Genomic DNA, 21457 nt, shown 5'->3' with positions numbered 1-21457 from the left:
TAAGCAAAGAATAAATGGGAAATGTGGATCCTTCACTCCACAGGTGGCAAACTCTGGCTCATGGGCTACACTCTACTTGCAGGTGAATTTTATTTGGACTACTCAGTGTTTTATAAAAATTTTGAATGACTTGTCAACTTTTAAAAATTAGAAGATTTCACATTTTTCAAAAATTCAGGCTTCTTTTGAAGGAGTAGAAATGGAAATCCCAGGCCTGCAAACCCAATTGGAAAGTCAACAGAGGTCAGTAATGGGGGCCTGCTTTGGAAGACTATTACCAGATTGCCCCAGCCATACCTGCCCCCATATCACTCACTCACATGCCCTGCCTGGCTCTAAAGTTGGTTTAGTTCAGTAGATCTCTTCTTCTACAGGTGTCTCTATGACCCATGCTCTACCTCACATCCATGTAACTCCTACACACCCTGCCCTCAGAGACTGCTGTTGCTACTAAGTCTTGGACTATGTCTTTACAGATGAGTTAGCATCAGAACTTGCCTTTTTATCACTTCTGCATGATAACATGAAAAAATTATACATAATTAATTACAAAACCTGAATTCATTCTACATTAGAAGAAAATTTAAGTGTTTAACAGATCTCAAGGTTATAAAAGAAAACTAACACAAAAATATTTAGAAAGCAAATGAATCAGGGAGTAGATATAATGATTATGATTAAGGTTTTATTAACCTTAATCAAAATTCATTAGGAAAAAAATAAGTCCCAACAGTGTGGATAAACCTGTTTTTAAGTAATTCACAGGAGAAATAGAAATGTCCAAATAACATGTTAAAAAATAGTCCGTTTTATTAGTAATCCAAAATATGTGACTTAAAATTAGATCCCATTTAATCTATAATTCATTAATTCATTTGACAAACATTTGTTGAGGGGTTACTATATTCCAAACACTATTAGTTTGGTAAATATTTTTCTAAATGGTAATAATTTTAGAATTCAGTAAGATGAATACCATCGCATACTGTGAAAAACAATTTTCTAATACGCATCAATAACCGTAAGATAGTTACTACCCTGTGACCTAGTAATTAAACTTCTTGGAATTCAGTCTAGGAAAGGAATGAGTGTAGCAGGCAAAAATTAATGTATGAGGATATTACTCACAGCATAATTTATAACAAAAAACATTAGAAACCTCAATGTCTAACAAAAAGGGGTGATTCTATAAATTACGGTACATTCAAACAATGAACAATTATGCTGACATTAAAATTACATTTTCAAAAATCATTTAGTGAGATGGGGAAATGCTCATGAAAAATTTTAAAGCCTGTATTTAAAAAATAATTTCAGAGAGCAAATTTAAAGTGATCCATTCTTTCCTGCCTTATGAGCCAGAAGTTATTTTTGCTTTCCAGTGGCTTGCTACCTAATCCTTCTTTACATCCTGTAAAGCGTATAATATTTCTCTATATACTTCTTAATTCTAATACGTATCAAAACAGAGGGTATCACATATTCGTAGAAGCATTATTCATAATAGCCAAGATATGAAACAACCTAACTATCCATGGATGGATAAAGATGTGAGAGCAGGTTATGCTTATTACAACAGCTTCATTAACTCTGTGTTTAGCATACTCACAACTGTAAACCTATTCTTACCCCACCCTGTGTGTGTGTGTGTGTGTGTGTGTGTGTGTGTGCGTGTACACACAGTGGAATCAAATTCAACCATGAGAAAGAAGGAAATCCTGCTGTTTCCACACTTGGAGGAAACTTGAGGGCATTATGCTAAGTGAATAAATCAGAGAAAGACAAATACTGCATAGTATCACTTACATGCAAAATCTAAAAACGTCAACCTCAGAGAAACAGAGAAAGTAGAGTGGTTACCAGGGGTTGGGAGGTGAAGGAAATGGGGAAATATTGGCCAAAGGATACAAACTTCCAGTTATAAGATTAACAAATTCTGAGGGTGTTATGTATAGCCTAGTGATTGTGGCTAATAATAATGTACCATATAATTGAATGTTGCCAAAAGGGTAGATCTTATCCATTCTCACAACCAAAAAGAAATGGTAATTAAGCAACTGGATGGAGTTGCGAGCTAAGGCTATGGTGGTAGTCATTTTGCAATAAATAAATGTATAAACTCAATACATCAGACACCTTAAACTTATGCAATGTTATATGTCAATTATATCTCTATAAAGCTTGGGGAGAAAATAAAATAAAAGGTCTCAAACAGAAAAATAAAAATTTCTACATGGGACCAGAGAAACAATATGGCTTAATATGTGCTAAACATCTCCAAAGTACTGACCAGTTTTCTAGACTGTGGGCAGTGACTGCTGCATAGAAACACAGGAGTAAAGGGGAGAACAAACAGGAAGAAAGCAGAATGTGAAAAACCAAGACTAGAGTGGCGTGGGGAGAAAGCCCAAAAAGGCACATCATTTAATTATAAGGTATTTCTCTGCACGACACTATAGTATCAGAACTTAAGAAATTCCCTTTTTTAAGTATTTATAGTTTTATGTAGATCAGACAAGATACTTACAAGAAGCAAATAATGCTTCTTGTAACACCAACCACAAGAACGACCAAAAAGGATGTCACAGTAGAAAAAGCAGAACTACCTCACTACCATAAAAAGAAATAACAACAAAAATTGAAAGTCTGAGGGCACCAAAATAGGCTGTCTGTACAAAAGATGATTATAGTAAAACAGGGAGGAAGCTGAACCTCAGTTTTGGAATTACTGAACCGTGCAAAGGCAGAAGCCAATCTGCATGGTCATCAGCATGCAGGAGCAGAATGGCTCCACAGTCTCGGTGAAAACAGTGAAACCTGGACTCAGCCAAACCCCTGGAGCACAGCTTCATGGCCCCTTCTGGAAGCAAAGCTTACAGCCACCATCCTTTGGTGTCTCGGTGGGGAAGCTGTTCGGATGACAGGCTCGGAAGAACTCAGCAACCGTGTTTGGCCTCCCAAGTAACAAAATATAGTATCCTGGCCTAGAGAACGTCAAAGAAGTCACTTGTGGGAAGATCAAAAGAGCACGGTGGGCTCTCTTCTATAAGTGAAAACAACTTTTCATAAAAATATAATTACAAACTGGCAAGGCAACAACTCCCTGTGCCACTATAAGAAAAGAAGCAGGCAGTCACTTACCTCTACACTGTCTGTTACACACATTGTTCTATATATTTTGTATTCCTATCCCCTCATTGAGTTCCTAGAAGGAACCTATGTGGACTCTTATTTCATATTTACACTCTTACAATGTAATCATAAGGCTTAAAGAATTTGGCAATTAAGAATCTCCTTTCCCCTACTCAGCCTGACATTCTCTCTCTTCCTGGAGTCTGGCCTTATTCGTGTACTTCTACGTTGTACCATCACGGCTCTGCAAACTACTGCGTTTCTAACACTTTGGCTTTGGAAAATTAATTAACCTCTATATATCCACTCAAGCCATTTTCAAATCTCTCCATTTCAGTATGTTGTTTTTAACCCCTTGCTACATTTTTACTGCTTCTGAATTCCCATTCCTTGGACAATGTCACCCTTACCTTTGAATATAACCTGTTCTCTCCAAGCATTCCCATAAACTCAAATCCATCAAAATCATTGACTTCCATGCTGTCTTTATTTTTAAATTCTTTCTTGTTTTACATCATTGCCTTCTGATTTATGACTAACTCTTGCATTCATTATTCTCATTCCCCATTCTTCTCAACATCCACCTTAGCCTGCTGTTAAAATTTGTATTCTCTGCTCTCATACTTAATCTGCTTAAAACTGAGCCGGCCTAACATAAGTCTTTTCTTGACCTTGACATATTTATTGTTACTCACATTAGACTGGTAATATGAGATTGCATTTTAAAACATCGTCTTCATGGACATGAGGTAATCTGGCTCAAATATCTACCACTCTGCTGGTTCCGGCGCTGACTTAGCTGGTCTGGTTGTTCATTTCCCACATAAAAGCTACATGGTCGGGTCTTGTTCGTGAAGCTGCTCACTCATTCAGAGCAAATAACCTCTCCAGACAGAGCAAAACCAGCTCACAGTCAAGAAAACATGGGTGGTGATATTCTCCAATTTCCTTCTAGAACTTTCTACTGCTCACCCCGCTCTACTCTTTTTTGCTGCTTCCCTTCCACAATGCTACAGCTTCTGAAGTAGCTCTTTGCTCACGTACACATTGTGTCACCACATTTCTGTATTTGTTATAGCAGTCAATATTATTTTAATTCTCAGCCTGTGATTTTTTTTCTTTCCACTCACATTCAATCTCTAGTCATTTCTTTTCTAGCTTGACTCAATTCCTGTCACCTGATTTCTCTTTCTCCCTAAAACTACACCTTTTCCACATTCTAAATCTCTGTGTTCTACTTCCTTCAACTTGTCCTTCATCTTAGCTTTTAGTTCCTCAATACTTAAAATTCCTTTTGGTCTTTCTAGCTATAACCCATCTACCCTTGTCTTTTTTCTGTCCTATATATAGATTAGCTATACTATGAGAGACCTCAAAATCTTCTCAAGGATACAACTATATTAAAAACAATAGCAACTTCTTTTAGAATTTCACTGTAAAGGTAAATATATAGTAAAGGTAGTAAATTAATAACTTATACAACTAGTATAAAGGTTAAAAGACAAAAGTAATAAAAATAACTATGATTACAAAGATAATTTCAGGGATATACAATAAAATAATAAAATGTAAAATGTGACACAAAAAAACATAAAATGTGTGCCCTGGCCAGTTGGCTCAGTCGGGCATCATCCATGCACCTGATATCATGCTACCTGATATCAAACTATGCCGCAAGGCCATAGTAACCAAAACAGCATGGTACTGGCATAAAAAGAGACATACAGATCAATAAAATGGAATAGAGAGCCCAGAAATGAACCTACCTTTTATGGTCAATTAACATTTGACAAAGGAGGCAAAAACATACAATGGGGTAAAGATAGTCTATTCAATAGATGATTGTGGGGAAACGGGACAGATACATGCAAAAAAATAAAACTAGAACCACCTTCTTATGCCATACACAATAAATTCAAAATGAATTAAAGATTTAAATGTTAGACTCAAAACCATAAAAATCCTAGAAGAAAACATATGCAATAAAATCTTGGACATTTCTCATAGCAATATTTTTTCTGATCTATCCTCTCAGGCAAGGGAAACAAAGGAAAAATAAACAAATGGGACTACATCAAACGAAAAAGGTTTTGCACAGCAAAGGAAACCATCAACAAAATGAAAAGACAACCCACTGAGTGAAAGAACCTAATTGCCAACGATATATCTGATAAAGGGTTAAAGATCTTATAAAACTCAACACCAACCCCCCCTCCCCAAACACAAACAATCCAATTAAGAAATGGGCAAAGGACCTGAATAAACACTAAAGAGGATATACTGATGGACAACAGACACATGAAAAGATGCTCAAGTTCACTAAGCATCAGAGAAATGCAAACTAAAACCACAATGAGATACCACCTCACACCTGTCAGGATGGCTGCCATCAATAAATCAACAAACAACAAGTGCTGGGGAGGATGTGGAGAAAAGGGAAGCCTCGTGCACTGCTGGAGGAACGCAGACTGGTGCAGCCCCTGTGGAAAGCTGTATGGAGTTACCTCAAAAAATGAAAAGTGGAACTGCCTCATGGCCCAGCGATTCCACTTCTGGAAATATATCCAAAGAAACCCAAAACAATGATTTGAAAGAATATATGCACGCCTATGTTCACTGTAGTGTTATTTACAATAGCCAAGATTTGGAAGCAGCACAAGTGCCCATCAGTAGATAAGTGGATAAAAAAGCTGTGGGACATTTACACAATGGAATACTACGAGGCCATAAAAAAGAAGGAAATTTTATCTTTTGCAACAGTGTGGATGGACCTGGAGAATATTACGCTAAGTGAAATAAGCCAGTGAGAGAAAGACAAGTACCATATGATTTCACTTATAGGTGGAATCTAATGAACAAAATAAACTAACAAAATAGAAACAGACTGATAGATACAGAGAACAGACTGACAGCTGTCAGAGGGGAGGTGATTTGGGGGGCTGGGTAAAAACGGTGAGGGGATTAAGCAAAGGAAAAAAACCTCACAGACAATAGTATGGTAATTACCAGAGGGAAAGGGGAGTGGGAGGAGGTAGAAGAGGGTAAAGGGGGTAAATGGTGATAAAAGGAGACTTGACTTGGAGTGGTGAACACACAGTACAATATACAGACGACGGGTTATAGAATTGTACATCTGAAACCTATATAATTTTATTAACCAATGTCATCCCAATTAACTCAATAAAAATTAAAAAATAAACAAGAAGGTAAGACATTTGTAAATATTTAGGTACCCAACATAGGAGCACCTGAATATATAAAACAGATATTAACAGACCTAATGGGGAAAACAGACAGCAATACAATAACAGTGATGTAGTTTAATATTCCACTTACACATATGAATAGATAATCTGGACAGGAAATCAATAAGGGAAAATCGGCCTTAAATGATACCAGGTGGACTAACAAATATTTATAGAACATTTCATCCTAAAGCAACAGAATACACATTCTTCTCAAGTGCACATAGAACATTTTCCAAGATAAATCACATGTTAGGCCACAAAACAAGTCTTCATAAATTTAAGAGGACTGAAATTGTATCAAGCATCTTTTCTGACCACAGTGCATGAAGCTAGAAATTAATTACACAAAGAAAGCTTACACCATACATAAAAATTAACTCAAAATGGATTAGACTTGAATGTAAGACCTGAGACTCCTAGAGGAAAACATAAGAGAGAAGCTGGGTTTTGACACAGGTCTTGGTGATGACCTATTGAATCTGACACCAAAAGCAAAAATAAATCAGTGAGATTACATCAAACTAAAAAGCTTCTTTTGCACAGCAAAGAAGGCATCAATAAAATTAAAAGGCAACCTACTGAATGCTATCAAAATATATCAAGAACTCATACAACTAATATCGAAAATATATAAAGAACTCATACAACTCAAAAGGAAAAACAAAACCCAATAATTCAATTAAAACTGGACAGAAGATCTAAATAGACATTTTTCTAAAGAAGATATTACACAAATGGCCAAGAGGTACATAAAGAGATGCTCTACATCATTAATCATCAGAGAAATGCAAGTCAAAACTACAATGGGATATCACCTCACACCTGTTAGAATGACTATTATAAAAAAGACAAGAAACAACAAGGGTTGGCGAAGTAGGGGAGAAAGGGAACACTCATGCACTGCTGGTGGGAATGTAAATTGGTGCAGCCACTATGGAAAACAGTATGGAGGTTCCCTAAAAATTAAAAAACTACCATCTGATCCAACAATTTCACTTCTGGGTATTTATTCAAATGAAACTAAAACACTAATATGAAAAGATATGTGCACACCCATGTTCATTGAGCATTATTTAAAACAGCCTAAGTGTCCATCAATGGATGAATGAAGAAACATGCGCGGGCACACACACACACACACACACACACACACACACACACACACAGAAATATTATTCACCCATAAAAAGTGAAATCCTGCCATTTGCAACACCATCAATAAACCATTATGCTAACTGAAATAAGTCAAAGAAAAGACAAATACCTTATGATCTCTCTTATATATGGAATCTATATACATGTAATATTTAAATACAAGCTTATAGACACAGAGAACACACTGGTTACCAGAGGCTAGGAGAGAAATGGGTAATTGCTTTTGTCTCATTTTTTAGTTTAAATAATTTGAATTAAAGAAATATAGTTTATAATTTGACTCCTTCCCTGATCTTCTGTAAAAATTATATTTAAGTTTGTATACATTAGGTAGTTATACAAAGGATAGAGAAGAGCCAGAAATGTCTAAAGAGCAATCTTCTATCACCTTAAACTCATGCAATGCTGTATATCAGTGATATCTCAATAAAACTGAAAAAAATCAAAATAAAAGACTTAAATCTACCCACAATCTTACCTTATATCTATCAATGTTTGTTAAATTAAGTGGTAAGATGTACAGGAAAAGGGAGAGATTGTCAACGGGAGAAAATGATTAGGATGAAATGTCAGGAAAGTCTACAGAGCTTTGGACCTTTTTCTGTAAACAAAAGCAGGAGCTACTATAAACAAAATCAAATTGGCATATGTACATTTAAAATTTTTAACTTCTAAACAAATCTGCTTTAGAAGATGAAATTAGAACTTTTCTATTAGTAGCAGATCTTCACGTCAATGGAATTAAACAAGCACCTGTTTATATTACGTTGTCGTAAAATGGAAATGGTTCTCCCAAAAGAATTTTAAAAGTTGGTCTAATACCTGTTAGAATTACAATGGAAGCCCACTAGAGGAAGCATGCCACCCTGTAATTCAGAATCCAGAAGCCATATCCAGGGGTGTCCTGATTAGACCTGAATGTACCCCCTTACTTCACACTCTCTGTCTTCTCAATAGCATCTCTTCTTCTCTCCTCAAAGACCTCCGTTTGTTACCATGGTCTACTTATTCCTCAGGCTATGACATGGCACTTCGCTGAACCCGCAGTTTTTGGTGCCAAGTACTGTTTTCTTGCGGATCAGTCCCTAGTACAGCCCTGGGGGCAGAGTGAGGCACCCTGGGAGCTTTTCCCCCTCCTTGGCCCAGAGCAAGGGGCAAGTGCTGAATAAATGAAGGAACCAGAACTTGAAAATATGATGAGAAGCCACGACACAAAATGTAATGGATAAGATTAGCAAAATCACATTAAGATCTAAAACATCATACCTGATGGGCCAGAATATAGATATTGTGTCCAACATCTTTTGGGGAGACACCATCATCTCCGCCCTCATCACCCCCATGATCGCATTCCAGTCCTTGGTTATAGGCATTCTTCATCACATCCACCTACCAAAAACACAAAGAGAAACAGCAAGGTTGAAATGCCACCAACAGCATGCATTTCACATTGTTTCTGAGATATCCTGAAAAGCTGGAATGCTTGCTGCGACTTGAAAAGGATCCGAGAACCCTAAATGAAAATGGCCTTGGAAACCATCTTCAGGTAAATGAAAATGGCCTTGGAAACCATCTTCAGGTAAATGGTTTCCCTACAATATTCCCTTTTCCTTGGAGAACTTTGCTTTGATTTTTGCTTTGAATGCTGACAGTTCTCATGAATCAGGAGACTCCGGAACTGTAATAAGTAGCTGTTACTGATGAAGTGCCCACGAGGTAACAGGGATCCAAGGTGCTGGGCATCGTCCTGTGCACTGAGGGCCTAACAGTGGATACAACAGAGCATCTGCCCTCAAGAGGTGAACACAACAGTCCTACAGCAAGACCAAGTGTGAGGCACTAATTAAGCACAGGGCAGGGGCACTGCCTCAGTCAAGAGGCTGAGGGTGGGCCATGAGGACGAAGTGGATGATGCGATAAATGTGCACACTGCTGTTCTTGAATAAATATATACTCTATTGCCCCATTTAACCATAAGTACAATAGATACTGATTTTTGTATTTCAGAAAGATATAGAAATATAATTTTTGAGGTGAGGGATACAAACATTTTTTATACACCTTCCTAATATGTTCCAATATACAAACTAAAGCAAACTTTTCTGGCTCCTCTTAGCCCACTGCCTTGCAGATACTAGGTCCTCATTATATATGTTAAGTCAAATGCATCTCATCTTTATCTGCCCTCCTTGATTCCACTCCTTACTAATTTTTTTTTTTTTTTTTGATGAGGGAGAGAGGGGAGAAAGAGAGAGACATCGATTTGTTGTTCCACTTATTTATGCATTCATTGGTTAATTCTTGTATGTGCCCTAACCGGAGACTGAACCTACAACCTTGGCGCATCGGGATGATGCTCTAACTAACTGAGCCACCCAGCCAGGGCTCCATTCCTTACTTTTAAAGAGAGGGCAATAAAATTTAAAAAAGCCTGGCCAGGCATGGCTCAGCGGCTGAGCGTCAACCTGGGATCCAGGCAATCAGGGTTCGATTCCCGGTCAGGGCACATGCCCGGGTTGCGGGCTCGATCAATGACTCTCTCATCATTGATGTTTCTATCTGTCTCTCCCTCTCCTTTCCTCTCTCTGAAATCAATAAAGATGTATTTAAAAAAATAAAAATAAAAATAAAAAAAATAAAGAGAGGGCAAAAGAATGCCTTCCATAGGATTTCCCCATAACACCAACAGTGGTGCTCATAAGGCTAGAATTTAGTAACTGGGGCACTGAGCTGTATGGTTTGAGCATGTTCTCGCTGCTTTTGCAAGCCACTGCTTTTAAGGCATGCTGACATTACTTCATGATTTGCATGTCACAGAGGAGGAGGGAAATATAACTTCTACAGTACGAAGGCCCACTAATGATCTCTGTGGAATTCCCATCAAGTCTCCAATTTTCTCTAGAACCAACATTATGCAACATTTCACTGATAAGAACAAGTACAAAATATATTGATTTTATTTTTATTGTTCAGAAAGAGGTATGAATATAACCTTTGAGTGGTACAAATATTTTTTCATACATCTTCCTCATATATTCCAATACACAAACTAAAGCCAACTTTTCTTTTTTCTGCCTGGTTAAGAAAAGTACTACGAGTGGATAAAACCAATGCAATCAAAAGGACCCAAATCACAATACCCTCTGGCCTCCTGGGGGCTGCTTAGGTTATTTGTAATGTGTCCTTATGCTTTGGGAGAGCAGTGAAAGTCACTAGACTTTTTCCCGCCATGCATACTACACACATATCTCTTTTAGTTATACATTATTAACACAGCTTTCCAAAGTTTTCTTACCAGTTCCCTGGGTCTCATGTTAAAAAGAATTCTTTCTGCATTCTCGCTGTCATGTCTGCTTTCCATAATGGCCAGCAAAAGCTTGGAGGCATTGTTCTAGAGAAACAGACTGAGTTAATGTGCAAGAAAAATCTATTTCATGGATTAACGATCCTCTGCATTTGTTCTAATTGAGATCACCAAGACCATATTTTTTTAATCAAACAGAATTTTAAACTGCTAATTTGGTTTGGCTTTATTAGCATTTTAAAATTGAATGTTTTACTTTATTGTCAACAAAAAATAAAAATAATGAATCATGACAGGTAAGTTACAAGGGATATTTTAAATTTTGGTGTAAAGGTGTTTTAAAAACAAGATTGACTTTATATATAGTGCGTTAAAATAAAATCATATTTTTCTTTCACTATTTCCTAATGGGCATTTCTACAATGACATTTTAACAAGACAGACAGTAAGGTGAACCAGTATCAATGACAAATTTCACAGAAATGATATATAATTTTAAAAATTTAACAAATTGTTTTAAACATGAAACATTAATACATGTTATCAAAATTTTAAATTTGACCAATAATTACTGAAAATTAATCTATAAAATTCTAAATTCATGAGTTAGGAATAAAATATAAATTTACTGGTAATAGTCCCACAAAATATACAACATGTTTACCATCTGGGTTGTAGAAGAGAAATACTTTCTATTTCGTTTAATAAAGAATAAAAACAGTTTATATTGTCTTTGATGTTTTCTAATTTGGTTTATAAATATATTGTCTTGAACATTTTTACCTATAGATATCAAAAATGTTTCTGATACAATTGATTTATAATCCAAAACAGGTACCACAGAGTCATAGAAAGTCCTGCCACACAAAACACAATATTCTCAACATTTGGAAAGCGATTTCTTTACATTGCTTTCAATAGCACTGCCCTAGGATTGTGGCAAATTGCCCGATAATAAAACCTACTGGAGAGATATTTCTACAGTGTTTTTGTCATGTTCAAAAAATCTCAACCTCCACACACAATCTTTGATAGGAGCACAAAAGAAGTAGAGTCAAATGGCTTTAAAGATGCTTCTTAGTGACTCAAAATTAACATCTTACAGGATGAAAACTTAAATTGAATCCGTTGTCCAGTAGGCAGACATTCTCTACACAAATTTTGTTAAAGTTGTTCAAATTAATTTTATCGAGTAGTTTTAATACCAAATTCTATCCAGCTATTTTTTTCTTTCAGGAAGTACAATCTAAAGACTATCTTTAAATGACTAACGATGATAATGATTACAACAATATTATTTTGAGGGAGAAGTGGCATTAATTTTTTCTGTTTCATTTTTAAATTTTACATATTTGTGTCAATCCTGAAATCAATTTTTATAATGTAGCATCCCATCTGTACAAACAACATACCTAAAAAATAAGGTTCCAGGATTTAGAGGAGAGCTCAAGTCCTTAGAGCGATCTGAACTGACCCCACAGAATTCAAAGCTAAAACTTTGGCAAAACTAGCAGTCTTTTCTAATGAACCTCACTCAGCAGGCCCAATACATAATAGCTTTAAAATACATCCAATTTCAGAATGCTATTGGCATTATGGTATTTTTTTTCTAACCAATCTCCTTGTTCATACTATGTTGGAAGAATAAGAATTTTGTAAATGACCTACTGAAATCTGAATCGATTTGAAAGTACAAAACCCTATATACACAGAGAAATCAAATGCACATGTCAGTGTTAATAGAGGGTTTTTCTTTGAAAGGAAGCTAGAATCCTAAAAACATAACAAAACAAAATGACCTATTTACAAATTTAGCTCTTCATAGTCACAGACCAGTTATGAAATGTAAATTAAAACGTAAAGGACATATGTATAAAAAATTCATAAAATTGTATAGTAAATGAACACATAGAATTAAGTATAATTAAAATCATAAATAATTAAGCAAATAAATTCAGGGGTTAATTATATAAAATAAAACCTTAACATTTTTAATGTGTTATCTCTATAATGTTACCTAAAATTTATAATTAAAAGCACCTTACCTAGGGAAGCCCCCTATAATTTGCCACTATATCTCATTCTGTCTTACAAATATTGCTGTCATATTGGCCATTATATTCAAAGTCTCATAGTTTTTTGTTTGTTTTTTTAAAGAAAAGTGTACACACCTCATTGTTTAGGTAAAAAAAAAAAACACTATACTTTAACTATTTCAAATCAAATCCATTCATTTGGCATTTTTTACATAGTTTGATTTATCCAACTGTCAGATTTTGAAAAAGTATACCTAAATTGTGTTTAGTAATGTAAATAAAATTTTCAATGATCCCTTTTCAAAAGAGCATTTTTATTTGACTAAGAATATCTTTGTTCTCTTACGTTGTATCCCATCATTTAGTTATTTTACATAGGTCTGGGCTTGTAAATAATCAGGATGCCTATACTTTATTTTAAATTGACAAATCATTCAGTAATTTCCCCCATTAAGTTATATCTATTAAAAATGACATTTAAAGGGCTAGTCTTTCGAATAATAAAGGATTTAAAAAGTCAAAGGCCAAGGCTTTTCCATGTTGCATCTTTATGAATTACAGTTAAAATGAATTTAAGACGAAATAAACACTTTCCTAGTAACTCAAATGAAGCTGCCATGTAGGCCTAGGCTGGCATCACTACCTGAAACCTGACGCTAGTGAGGAAAAGGAGACAAGTTCGCTCTACACAAGGATCACCTCTGCTTTAATCTATGGGTGGACGGACCCAACGCTTATACATACTGCAAAAGAAAATAGTGAAAAAATACAAACATATCTCTCATATTAAAGAAAACATTTACTTATTAAAAGCCATTAGCATCATCTTCATGTAAGCAGGACATATGAATGTTATCTATCTATATCTAGAAACAGAATTATACAAATATCATCCTTCCTGGCCATAAATACACTCATACAAAGTGAAAATTATATTTGCTATGATACTGGATAGATCTGTCTTGACAGAAGAACCGTATTTAACTATGATTTTTTAACCTGTTTAACACTAAATACAATAATGTGGTCTTTCATAATTCATCTCCATTTAATATCATGCCTTTGTATCTGAGATTTATATAGTTTCTTGTATATATTCATTTGTTATTTCCATTCGAACAAAAAATTGAAGAAATTTTTTGCAATGTCACTTTGTTCCTGAGCTCTGATTAATGGAACTGCTGGGAAGTGTGTGCATGGTTTAAGTTAAACTGACTTCTCAAAGGCAGTGTGAAAAATGGCTTACAGTATTTGGGGGGAAAACTAAGATTCTAATGTAAAAGAAAATAACTTTAAGAAAGAAGAGAGCCATAAAACTAAACTGCAGCCTTCCTTTTCCACAGTCTAATAACTGTGACTTGCCAGATAGAATTCTGTGGTCAAGGTGGATTTTATAAACATGGTGTAGTGAATGTTCAACACCTTTTGTTCTTCTATATAATGAAAACTATAAGATTAAAACAGAAGAGAAGTAGTGAAACAAAGCAGCTACTTAAAAGAACTTCCAACAGAGTACCCTCCAACTGATCTATCTCAAAAGTTACTTGACATTGTATCAGGAAATTCGTGTGCGTGGTGCTTTCACTAACCAGTTATGTCTTGGTTTTTACAAGAGCTACTTGGAGATTTAGAATTAACTCTGAAAGGGAGTCTCACACAGACAATGTCACTTCCCCACCCCCCAGAGTAGTGGATTTACTCTACCTTTAGTTGGAGCACCAGGTCCATTCGATATTTACCAAGAGGGTTTATGTCATTTAGAATCAAAGCAATGATAATATCGATCCCATTAGATTCATGAGTGGCAATACATGTCTGGAAAACAAAATGTTTGCAAAGTAACTTTTAACATAAAAGAACTAGAAATCATATGACATAAAATAACAGAATCACCTTAGTTTTTTGACATTTAAAAAGTAATTAACATTTACCTTTTAGATTAAGTCAAAGATAAGCCAGGGATTTAAGTTGGACTTGTTCTTTTGCCTAGAGCCCAACTACTAATTGGTTAGTACTGATTAAGGGACTATGCATGGAGAACACTGAGAGAGACACTGCGTATCTTTATTTTAAATTTATCTTTATTGTTGACAATATTATAGATGTCCCCTTTTTTCTCCATTGACCCCCTGAATCATTTTTATAGAATTTCAAAGAACATTGGTTCATACTCTTGCAGACAACAAATTTTTAATATGTCCTTCCATAGAGAAGTTCCTTAAATTCAGAATTTTAAGATCTAATTTTTCCTGGCTAAGAGAATATTCTCGTTTATGAAAGGAGTGTGCCCTTTATGCCTGAGGTGTGTGAGTAAACTCTGTCGATACTGAGTGGAGCATTTTGATTTTAGCTGCTACTTAATGCTAACCTTAGAGTGACAAGTGCCGCTGCTCCCCGGGCTGGGTGGCAGCAGACAGGAAATACAGGCACCCCCTGATGTTCTGGGGCACCCCTTGATGTTCTGGGGACAACCTATCAATTCTGGTGGCTGAGGGAAAGTTCAGCAGATACCTTAAACTGGAGTGATTTTCAGAGGGAAAGTTTATAAAACATCCCGAGAGATAAATGCCAGTATTGGAAGGTTTGGTCTACTGTGCTAGGATTCCAAACTTAATTCATTTTACAGAACTTGAAAATCGGGTGTTTGTGGGCTGAAATTTGTGGAACTACACAGTATAATGCAGCAGCCAGTGGCAAGGGATTTGAAAACTCAAAACCCAGGTGAACTAAACGAGAAACAGTAAAATCGAGGTAACTCTGAAATGAATGCTATTTTTCAGGATGGGCTTTATTTCTCCCCTCACATAAAGAAACTTTTACTCCTGTGGCACAAAGGACAGGTGTTTTCCACCCATCTTCTACATTTAATGATAAGTTCCTCTTCTTATTAAAATATTGGCCAAACTTAGAGGAAATCAATTTGCAAATCACTCCTGCAATTTGCTAGCAACCTGCTTTCCTTACACACAGAGCATGGGGTTCAGAGTAAGTATGTTATCGGTGTCTGTTGGATTCGTGCTATTTTATTATTAGTTTTTACTTTTAGAGCTTACCTGATTTAGTAAATTACTTTCTAAACTCAATTTCATCCTACTTCATTCTCTTATAAAACTAAAAGTGGGGAATACATATTTCCTACTATAGATACACATTTTTACCAACAATAAAACCCAATCTCTGAATTTGTATATTTTTCCTTAACTTTAAATAAACAACTAGGTTGTCTTGTATCTTTGCCAAGGAGACTGAAATATAATCCAAGAAAATAAGGGTAAAATCCACAAACTTTTTCAGTGTCATATGCAAATTACAGAGGGGGAAACATTATCCCCATAACAAATTATTTACGTCAATCGTGTTTTTATTGTGTAGCTATATATGTATGTATATATTTGTGTGCATATGTGTCTGCATATATATGTGTATACGTAGGCACTATTTATGTACAGATCATATAATCTGTGATAGAATAGCAGATTTCTTTTTTACATTTATGTTCTATGTTAAGCACTGATGATTGGTCTCAATGGCTTCTTTAAAATTAATATCCAGAAATGTTTGTGATTTTGAAAACTTTTTCCCCCAGGGTGGGTCTGTGCTTGTGATGGTTGTCCCATGATGCTTGAGTGAAGGGGAACAGTCCATTAATAAACTCAAGTGTGGCTCCCCTCCGTATACTTCAAGTGTCCTGTCTTCTGCTCCAACAATGTATCCTTGATATCCAATGAAGTGGAATCAGAGGCAAACATTCTGGAAGCAAGCGTTGAAACTTTGCCCTGGAAATGTAATATAGTCAAAAGAACTCTGTATTTAGACTCAATCAAAAGTCCCGAGTTTTCAGAATGGCTCTACAGCTTACCGTTTGTCACTCTGTGACACTGGAATGTCACTTAATCTCTGAGTCAGAACCTATTCATTAGCAAAATGGGAACAATAATATGCATTTCATGAGTTTTGTCAGTTGACTGTGACAATGAAAAGTAGAATTTACACTACCTATAGAAGCCAAAGGGATTTCATTCCACAAATCCTGGAAAGATTCACTAAAAGATGAAAACTGAGCAATGAAGAAACACGTTTTACTCTTTCTGATGAGTCTGATTTTTATCTGGAACATTTTCATGGGAATTTTCTTTTACAGTGAAATTAAATTAAAATATGGCATAGTATTTGCTAGTCTATAATTCAGTCTGTATATGATTTGTTAGGAAAGTAAAAATATCTGGCAAAGAAAGAAGACAGATCTTTTAAATGTACACAGGGGTTGGCTTGTTCAATTTGATCCCTTTGCTAATTAATTATGAGTAGTTCTGCATTAAGAATGGCTTCACGGTTACCTGATTTTCATGGCACGGGCCCTGGCAATACTCGGTCAAGCTTTCCAGAGTCTGGTTGACCAGCACTACATTCTTCTCATTGATGTAGAGACCCAACAGGCCCAGGCCGCCCGTTGTACTTCCACAAATGCAGTCCAAAAACTGAAGGGTCTCACAGACAAGGTTGTAATTTGTTTTGTTGTTTTGATTCCTCAAGAAGTTCTGAAAACAAAAGAAAATATAACCTACAGGTTTTTAAAAACTCACTATTCTAACAGTTTTCAGTTGTGTGTGTGTGTGTGTGCTTGTATGTGTATGTTGCTAACTCAAAATGATCCCCATGGCAATGTGAAATAGAATTGCCCTATATAAGAAAGTGTTCATATTTATCAAATTTCTCCTAAGTTTAAGGAAAAAAGAAGATTCTTAGGTTTTTTCCTCAAGCATCTACGTTTATCAGTATAATTCTTAACAAACATTTCTCAACGTCATTATCTTAAAACTATATAGAGAGGGTTAAATAATAGGTGATAGGAATAGGAGACAGAAAAGGAAACTAGAAAGAAGTGCATTAGGGAAAGAAGCCACCAAATTTTCAAGTAAATGATCCTTTATAAACAGTGCAGCTTCAAACAGTAAATGATACAACCATTACGGAGGACAACTTGGAAGCGCCTATCAAATTTTTCAGTTTACTTACAACACCACTTCTCAAAAGTTATCGTACAGAGAGCCCACAAAGAGATTCGCTGCACACTGTTTGTAATAGCAAAGGCTGGAAACCACACCACACCCATCATAATGTGACTTGTTTAATAAGTGACACTAATCCAAACACTGGAATATTGTGAAGCTATAAAAATGAGCTACATCAATATGTACTGATATAAACATAAACTAGTAATTAATTTATCAATAAGATCTATTGCTAACTTTAAACACTAAGTTGGGGAACACTACATAATGTGCTTTTAAAAAAGGTTAACATGCTTACAGATCAATATGCATAAAAATTTCTGGAAGGAAAGACAAACTGATAACAGTAATTTCTTTGGGGGAGTAAAATTTTTATTTTTTTATTTCAATTTATTACTTCTACTTATATAGTTAATTTATTTGTTTGAATATATTCCTTCCATTTATTCTCTTTTAGTTTGTTTTCGTAATTTTCCCGATTTTTTTGTATTATGACAAAATAAACACAAATTTACCATCTTAATCACTTTTAAGTGTAGAGTTCAGTGGTATTAATTATATTTATACTGTTGAGATACTAACACCACCATCCACATCTCTAGAACCCCTCTCATCTTGTAAAATCGGAAGTCTACACCTATTAACAACTCCCTATTTCCCACTCCCTCAGCCCCTGCAACCACCTTTCTACTTTCTGTTCCATGATATGAGTACTCTAGGTACCTCATATAAGTGGAATCACACAGGATTTGTCTTTTTGTAACTGACTTGTTTCACTTAGCATAATGTCCCAAAGTTCATACATGTTGTAGCATGTGTCAGAATTTCCCTTCTTTTAAGGCTGAATAATATTCCATCCTATGTTTATACCACATTTTGTGTATCCATTCATGTGTCGATGGATGCTTGGGTTGCTTCTACATATTAGCTATCAAATAATTCTACCATTTATTCTTATTAAATCAAAATTATTTTATAAGTAGCATTATCCAAATGATTTGATCCCACACTCCTATCAGTAAAATGTTGATCAGATTCTGTATAATATATCTGTCTTACATGGACAGACTAGGTGGGTCAGGACAAGCATGAAGGCGTATCCAGTGGCCCCCCTCTGGAAGCGATGCTTCTGGCCTTCGCCTGCCAACAGCGCCGCAGCAGCCCTCTCCCAGGTGTGGGGAGTGGCCCACAAGAGTCGTGGCTTCTTCCATTCATTAACTCCACACTTACCCCTTGGAGAATGTTTACTTCAATTTAAATCTACATCTCTTACCAATTCAGAACACCTGTAGTCTAAACCAGCAATTTTCAACCTTTTTATCTTACGGCACACATAAACTCATTATTAAAATTCTGCAGCACACCAAAAATATGTTTTTTGCCAATCTGACAAAAAAAAAATAGGTAGAATTTTTACTCATTCACACCTGACAGCTAATGGCTGTTGTCATTTTTTATTTGACAATCTAAGGGAAAAGAGGTCAGTGCCACTGACTAAACAGTCAGGTATTGCATGTTTTAAAAATTCCTGTGGCACGCAGTGTGCCTCTTACCGCACACTGGTTGAAAATCGCTGATCTCAACCCTTAATAGAGAAAATAACTTCAAACTCTGCTGTCCCTCTAATATTGGATATGTGTTCTTAGAAACTATTTCACCTCTCATGTGGTTTTGCCACGGTGATGTAAGCAGTGTGTTACCAATAATGAAAGAAAGAAGTGCCAAAATTCCTAGGTACCCCTAAGTTCATCTATTTGACAGAGGGGAATGTACCAAAGAAGATGCAAGAGCAAGACTAATTTACTAAGATATCAACTTCCACTGTTGCAAAAAAATCTTCTTCTAGCCCAGCCCAGCCAGTGTGGCTCAGCAGTTGAGTGTTGACCTAGGATCCAGGAGATCATGGTTCAATTCCAGGTCAGGGCACAGGCCCGGGTTGCGGGCTCAATCCCCAGTCGGGGGCGTGCAGGAGGCAGCCGATCAGTGACTCTCTCTTATCACTGATATTTCTATCTCTCTCTCCCTCTCCCTTTCTCTCTCTGAAATCAATAAAAATCAAAAAGGCATATTGGGGGGAAAATCCTTGTCTATATTAACTCTATTTCTAATAAAAGACATATAAATGTAGGCGGTATCCTCACTCAAGAAATAGGAATTGGGTTGTAAATGATGAAACCCCTTGAGAGCTATAAAACCATGAAGGCACAGGTGGGGCAGATGTGACCTTACTCAACAAATGCCAGAATACTAGGGTTAGATGATGCTCCCTGAGGTTAAAAAGATACGAGTTGAGGATGCAAAGAATGAAAGTTTACGAGCCTGACTTTTCCATCCATAAAGGAATTTTCCTTTTATGTTTCATCACTTAGATCCAAAAGTTTCTTCCCATTTCAGAATAAAACCGTTGGTTTTATCAATCATCTCTCCAAAACTCCCTCCTAAACTACTTGTTAGCTTTGAGTTTAATTACTTATAACCTTAGGCTGTTCTCTCAGCTTTCACACAGAACAGAACAATACCTGCAGTTCCCGGTTGTGATTCTCACACAGTAACTGGAGAAACCTCAGGATTGGCTGCATGATCGCAATCGCGGGGCTCATTGTCACTTCCTCTGCTGATTTGTCCTCAGCATTTCCCGATTCTGATCCTGTGCACATAATGTCTATTTCTGGATCCATTTCTCTTCTGTACACACAGTATGCTTTGGATGTTGCTGAAGAGGCTTCTGTTAATTGCCCTTTCATTCCCTCTTTTAAATGTAATGATGAATCTCTTACTGAAAATAAAGCAGTACTTTTATATTTCTAAATTAATTTCCTTCTGCTAATTTAAAAAAAAGACAAAAGACAACCAGGTGCCTAAATTCTCTAACAGCTGAATTAAAAATCACCTGACAAGAGGTGCAATAATTTCCCAAAAGAATTTGAGCTAGCAACTAAAACACTGATTTTTTCACTGGGACACTAAAAACAGGTCTTAATGCTTAGCCAGTTTTAAAAGAGTTCATGACTTTCTGATAAATATAAAATATGACAGTTCATGAATACAAGAAGGTGGGGAAATACGGCAAACTTCAAAACGTTAATTTCTTATGATTTGTATTTACTATACTGATTGACTCTGTTATTTGAAAAATCAAAAATCTTTTATTAGAGTTGGTGCGGTAATTTCTGTTCTTAAATTTTAAATTTCATTAATATTCAAAAGGTTTGGGACACTTGTTCTTTACCATGCCTCCCATAATAAAATCAAACATTTTCATGCCACTACAGTAGGCCCTCATATAACGTCATTCATGGGTTCTGTGACTTCAAGCAAAATGACGTAGAACAAAACCAATTTTACCACAGGCTAAATAATATGAACAAGAGTTAAGTTCCTCTGGCATCTCATCAATGTTGTAAGAAAGGATCTACACTGAATGAAACAATGGTTTTCAAGGATCTGCTGTAGTTGCTTTGCATTAATACATTGTTTCAGTTTGGTCCTGCAGAGTTGTTAAAAGTCAACCCCATCACCCTAGTAATTTAAGGATGGAACTCCATGTACAGAGCCACAACTGGAATCATC

General features: G+C 35.9%; 1 protein-coding gene across 1 annotated transcript in view; it reads right to left on the bottom strand.

Moving 5' to 3' along the window:
* Positions 1-21457, bottom strand: part of ITPR2 (inositol 1,4,5-trisphosphate receptor type 2) — a 404038-nt gene that overhangs the window by 109419 nt on the left and 273162 nt on the right. The window contains exons 41-45 of the mRNA XM_087814750.1: positions 20407-20663; positions 17213-17413; positions 14580-14690; positions 10831-10926; positions 8802-8924 (exon numbers count right to left, since the gene is read on the bottom strand). Coding sequence (XP_087670876.1) covers positions 8802-8924; positions 10831-10926; positions 14580-14690; positions 17213-17413; positions 20407-20663 — 788 coding nt within the window. The remainder of the gene's footprint in view (positions 1-8801; positions 8925-10830; positions 10927-14579; positions 14691-17212; positions 17414-20406; positions 20664-21457) is intronic.

Source organism: Miniopterus natalensis, chromosome 2 (assembly GCF_054644295.1).
Source record: "Miniopterus natalensis isolate mMinNat1 chromosome 2, mMinNat1.hap1, whole genome shotgun sequence".
In the NCBI taxonomy this organism is placed as follows: domain Eukaryota; kingdom Metazoa; phylum Chordata; class Mammalia; order Chiroptera; family Miniopteridae; genus Miniopterus; species Miniopterus natalensis.
The sequence above is the reverse complement of the archived record's forward strand: the minus strand, read 5'-3'. Positions and strand labels throughout refer to the sequence as shown.